At 33.9% G+C, this 5,889-nt stretch overlaps 1 protein-coding gene across 1 annotated transcript; it reads right to left on the reverse strand.

The window, feature by feature from the left end:
• Nucleotides 1-2,185: 2,185 nt before the first annotated feature.
• Nucleotides 2,186-4,491, reverse strand: LOC102601715 (uncharacterized). The gene is made up of 2 exons (XM_006347494.2): nt 4,264-4,491; nt 2,186-2,694 (listed from the first exon to the last, which is right to left on the reverse strand). The coding sequence occupies exons 1-2, from the start codon at nt 4,374-4,376 to the stop codon at nt 2,424-2,426; spliced, it is 384 nt and encodes a 127-aa protein (XP_006347556.1). The 5' UTR covers nt 4,377-4,491; the 3' UTR covers nt 2,186-2,423.
• Between the last annotated feature and the right edge of the window lie 1,398 nt (nt 4,492-5,889).

Genomic DNA, 5,889 nt, shown 5'->3' on the forward strand with positions numbered 1-5,889 from the left:
TTTTTTTTTTTATCAGACTACTAATTACGAACTTAACTTAAGTTCTTGAGTCTATCATAAAAAAGTTTCTTTATCAGATTACTAACTTCATTAAGTTCTTGAATGTATTTGCAACATTGTACATGTTCCATTTGAACCCTCAATTCTTTGACAAGCAAGAACAAATCAGTTTGACAATGACCAACAAGGGTTGTGGTGGAGTGGTAAGTATTCCTTCATCCTTAATCAAGAAGTCTTGAGTTCGAGCCCCCTTGGGTACGGAGTCACTTTTGTTAGGGAGCGCTTTACCCCCAATGTGAAACTTTCCGGTGCGAATTCAAATTTAAACAGGCTCCAATGTGGGTATCCGGACACCGGGTGAAGAAAAAAAAAAGCTTGACAATGACATAACAGTCTATAAATTTTACCAAGTTGATTTTACACTTGTCCAACTCCTGTTCTGCAATTGTGAGTGCAGTCAAAGTATCACATAGTTCACCCTCCAAGTAGGGTGAGCATAAACACCGGAAAATTGAAATAGAATTAATTCAATTTTTCAATCTTTTTTATTTTTCAGTGTTTCGATTCGACTTCGGTGTTCCCTTTTTGGAACTTCGATTTTTTCAGTTCCGTGTAAGGGTCACGTTTTTTCAGTGCACCGAAAAATTGAAATTTTATTAACTAAAATTTAAAATTATATATTTTGTTTGAGGCCAATATTAAAAGATGATTGATTAAAAATTTAAAAATTCAAAATATAAAGTGATTTGTTTTGTTATAACTTATAAATATATAACCATGTTAACTGGAATCGGCCAGAAGGGCCATTTAATTACGTGATAACTAGACCAATGTAACATCTTGCTTTATTTTGTATGCAACTTATGTTATATTAGGAGTATTTGACAAGTACAATCTTCTAGTATAGATACTTTTCTATTCTTTGAAGATTATAAAGCTAAGTAAATAATAGTTATGTATTTAACAGTTATTAGATGCCATTTGATTGTTATCAATTCTCACGTCCCTGTTGTAGAATAATTAAGTGAATTTCGTACGAGGAACGTGTAAGATAGACAAATAATACTTCCTGCGCCCATATGACATATTTAATTAGTTTATGTCTAGGGTTATATATATATATATAAAATAAATTTAGGACCCGTTTGACCATAGATTTTTCAAGTAATATTTGGGGGGAAATTTGGCAAATAGTGTTTGTTCATACAATTTGTCATTATTTGACAAATATATATCCCAAATTCCCAAATACTAGTTTTTTCTAGTATTTGGGCCAGGTCTCATTATTTGGGATCTTTTAAAAATTGAAATTTTACACCAAACTTTTATCTTTTACAAAAACACCCTCTATAATAGTTGTTTGCATTGTATTACATAATTTTGTACGTGAACACCATAGTAGTGATGAAATATTCAGTGAATATGAAAGTACTGATATGGTTGTTGATGAAAATGATGAACAATCGGTTCAGGTAACAAAATCATGTGTTTTGTCTACTTCACGACGTATGGAATGATACTTGTTGCATTCACTCCAAACTACCACATTGCTCCAGTGTCATGGACACTACTTGTTATTTGTTGCAACGAAGATTCAATTGACTTGTAATACAAACTTATGGTTAGTTTTGATAGTTTTTAAAACTTATAGGTATAAATCATATTTTTCTTAAAAAATGAAATATGTTTTTCAAATACTATGACCAAACACATTGTGAAATTTCACCCAAATAGTATTTGGAAATCTATGGCCAAACGCTAGCTTAAAATCGTGGTTCTATCTTTCCCATCCTATAATTCATTATCTTTGGTCCCAGAGGGAACAAGAGTGGGAACAAGAGTGCAATAAGATAGGAAGTTACATGAAAAGGCAGAATAGGGACAAAGTATTGGAGAGTAGGGACAGGTGGAGTAACAGATAATGGGCTTGCCGTAGTGGTACGGGACTCTATAGGATAGATGAGTGAGGTGGATATGACTATCATTTATTATAGGGAAAATAGTTATGAACCGATAAAGTTGGATATTTTGGAGGCCCAATTGCTAAAGTGCATTTCCCTATCTTGGTTAGCTTCAATTTTGGATTACTCTTTATCTTTTTCTTAAGTTGATGCCATTGGCACAGCTATATACGTAACTAATCACTTTCCCAATTCCAAATGATAAAGACTTTGAAAGTAACGTAATATTCTGAAAGCAAAAAGTTCATCATTAGTAGTTACGTAGCAGTGGTAAAAGACACCCATAACTCCCATATTACATTACCATATGAACGAACCTTCAAAAGCAGTGCAGCTTTTAATACCTTATTAGTCTATACTGCACCTTAAAACTAAACTAGAGACTCGCATAAACACAAACAAACAGCTTTACTTGTACCCAATATATATAGTTATAAAGCAAATTTACTCAAGTACGTGAAATTAATTAAGCATGGGCTTCTCCAAGTCCTCGAGAGGGCGGAAGAATGTCTTCTGCTCCAAAATAGATTCAGCAGTAGCACCAGTGGCGGGTGGGGAGTGAAAGCCACGTTCCGCGCCAGCAGAATCAGTTGCTGCTGGCCCGAACACCCCAGTTTGTGGGTGAGGAGCCCAGTATTTTTCTGATTGTGGCTCTATCACTTCATCAGGCACAACCGAATCGCGCACATGATCCTCCGGGTTCTTGTCGTACACTGATGTCTGCACTCCCCTCCTGTGTACAACAATCAATCAATTACTTACTAATTCAATCAACAATGTATAGGTACAAGATATATATTAGGCCTTGGAATTATATATCTCAGTCCAAAATTTAATTGATTTAGTGCCCAAATGTCGGGTCTACTCACGTGATTATGTCGGTTTCCTCCTAATAAAGAACTTGAAACCAACCAATCAACTTTAATTATACGTACGGCATAGTTGGAAATCTGATATTGGTATCTATAACTAGTCATGACTAGTTTCATTGTATTCCTAGCTCTCGTTTGATTATAGATTTTGAAATTTATAAAATTAAATCTATGCACAAACAATAGCTCAACTACTGTATGTGGGGCACAGCATAATTATTGATCATGGTGGTGGATACAGGTCCCATTCCCCAACCCCCACCAAGAAGGAACAGTGTCAACCATTAATCATCAGCAATATTGTTGCTTCAAAAAAAGGCAAAATAACTCCAGCCCTACATGTCTAATCAATAGCTTCTATCTAATACTATATTTTTATCTTCATCTTTTGGTTTTATATGGGTCCCTAAAGTTTCACCTACAGACCTACACCTACTCACCTATTCTTTTCTGAACTTTCCAAGCTTCTATGAGATCAGGTTAGACGGTTACATCTTTACATCTAACTTTTTTCTTTTTCTAATAAATGCTAATCGTCATCTAACCGTGAAATACATGCAAATGGAGTAATAAATTTCGTAATTTAGGAAAAGATTAACGGTTCAGATCAATTGTAACATGTGTGTGTTAGGCTCAGGGAACATTATCTGTGCCAGAAATTCTTATTAGTGGGTGAGACGTCCTTATCCGATAAGCACTCCACTTCAGCACGCACTATATTGCTTTGATAAACAAGGAAGAAAAAAACGTGACTGACAGAAGTATGCCTAAAATAATGCTTTGGTGAAAATAACATGATTCAGCATCAGTGTTTCTGGAAATACATTAAACAGGAAACAAATCAGAATAGCAAATCGCCAGATCAGAGAGACGAATACACTTATAACTTTCCGGGAAAAAAAGCATATGCCATGACAAATCGGACCAAAAAATCTCAGCTAGTTAGCTAGAAGACGAGTACAGTAGCTAGATCTGGAAAAAAACAAACTAAAACTGGTAAAATGCAACGTTTAGCTTCTACAAGTTGTAAATCTAATTGAAATGATCTCGTATTTGATCTGTAATACCAAATACTGGAAATCATAAACCTAAGATCCTTCATGCTTACTCTTGCTCAATGGAATCATTAAATTTGAGGATCAAAATCAGAGAGAGAAAGAAGCATCGTAAACTCCGAGCATTGTTTGACCAACAAATTCATCCATTACAGAACTTAGCAGAGTACAAAAGGATCGCATAATTTTCTCAGAAATTAAGCAAAAATCACAAAATACTACTTGTAGTAAACAAATATCGAACATTAAGCTCATCTATACGAATAAATGCAGTAGAAAGCAAACACTGTACACTGAATAGGTACACCAAAACTGCTAACGCAAAACGGTAAAAGGACAAAACAACATTCACAGAGATCAAATTTAGAACCATACCTTCCAGAGAGGGTAGGTGAATTAGCAGTAGTTCGAGCACTTGCGTAGTTGATCTGGTTAACAACACGCTTCCCCAAGCTCACGAGTCCACGGCCCTGCAAATTGGCGGCCATACAATATACACTAAGGAAGAAGAAGAAGAAGAAAAAAATGGAGTTTCTGAAGAGAATCTGAAAATTCACAGAGATAAAGAGCAAAGCCCCTGTGTGATGATGATCACACTCTTTGCCTATCTCCCCCTTTTTTTATAGTGAAAAAAATGAGCTGCATTTCTCTTTCGCACCTACCCCAGTACAACGGCGTACAACTTCCGTTTCATTTAACGGCAACCGGTACGTTAACAGAATATCCTATTCTTAATTCCTTTTTAATTCTGTCGCTTAATGGAATTATGGATCTTAAAAACGATTCCGGGTATCTTAATTATACTGTGTTCTTTACTTTTAATAATCCTCCGCTATTTTAAAAATAGATTTTTACTTTTAACACATCCAACTATAGTATAATTTCTTCTTTAGACCTAACATTAAACATTAATGAATATGTACACATTATTTCTCAAGGTGAATGTAAAATCTAGACAAATAAAAGTAAACGGAGGGATTAAATAATTTGATTAATTAAGGGAAAAGTTATTTGGTAATCTTGGTGTACGACAAGGACACCGTTACCTCCGTTAAGTTATCATTGTCGCATTGTATTTTGTTAAATGACTATCTTACCCTTGAATTGTCCCAGTACTCTTGTTGCCAAGTATTAACATTATCTAGAATTAACACGCGGGTTTTTAGTGTGGGGCGGAGATAAAATTGTCAAACAAGTTTTACAGAAAATATCAAAATAGTCCCTTATGTTTATGGTAAGTTCAAATTAGTCGTTTAAGTATTTTATTGAATAGTTTAATCATTTAAGTTTAGTCTCTACAGAATACAGATACTTTACATAATACAAGCCATTTCTATTATATTTGATTTGATGAAAACCATAAAAAAAAGGAAGGAAAGGAATAAAAAATACCCCTTAACTTTCATTTATTAATTAGCTTCACCATTTGTCATACTATTTGACGGTTTATATAGTTTTACCATCATAAAATGTATCATTCATATCCCTTATAAAAAAATTCTAATCAGATCAAGTGCTAGTAAATTTAGTTAGATGCGGGTTAGATTAGGGTGTTGATTTTTTTTATTTCCAAGCATATTAGATCTGATTCGGGGTTTTCCATCTAACAAGATGTATGAATAATAAGTTTTGTAACGATAGTGCTATAAACATACAAACAATATGATGAAGGGCAAAATTCGCTAAGAAATGAAAATTGAGGGATAATTTTTAACCCTTTCTCAAAAATAAATTTGCAAAAAACTCACATTTGAAATTGCATGCTATACAACTTTTACTCCCTCTAATTTTTTTTTATGTGCAGTATATCGCGTTGCGATTTTTTTAATTATAGGTGCTCCATTTTATTGTCAGTAAAGGTCAAATTTTAACTTAACTATGCTCTCGGTAGATAAGATAGGTATCTATACATTGATAAGAAATATTTGAATTTTTGAGAAGAGAGGAATAGTGATGGTCCCCCACGGACATTTGGCATTTTCAATTTTTTTTAAAAAAAAA

The sequence above is a fragment of the Solanum tuberosum genome, unplaced genomic scaffold (genome assembly GCF_000226075.1).
Source record: "Solanum tuberosum cultivar DM 1-3 516 R44 unplaced genomic scaffold, SolTub_3.0 scf00093, whole genome shotgun sequence".
NCBI lineage: Eukaryota > Viridiplantae > Streptophyta > Magnoliopsida > Solanales > Solanaceae > Solanum > Solanum tuberosum.

Excerpts from the sequence above, each read along its gene's own strand:
- LOC102601715 (XM_006347494.2), bottom strand. The coding sequence starts at position 4,376 with ATGGCCGCCAATTTGCAGGGCCGTGGACTCGTGAGCTTGGGGAAGCGT. Across the intron at positions 2,695-4,263 it reads TCACCTACCCTCTCTGGAAG|GAGGGGAGTGCAGACATCAG; the intron begins GTATGGTTCTAA and ends TGTTGTACACAG.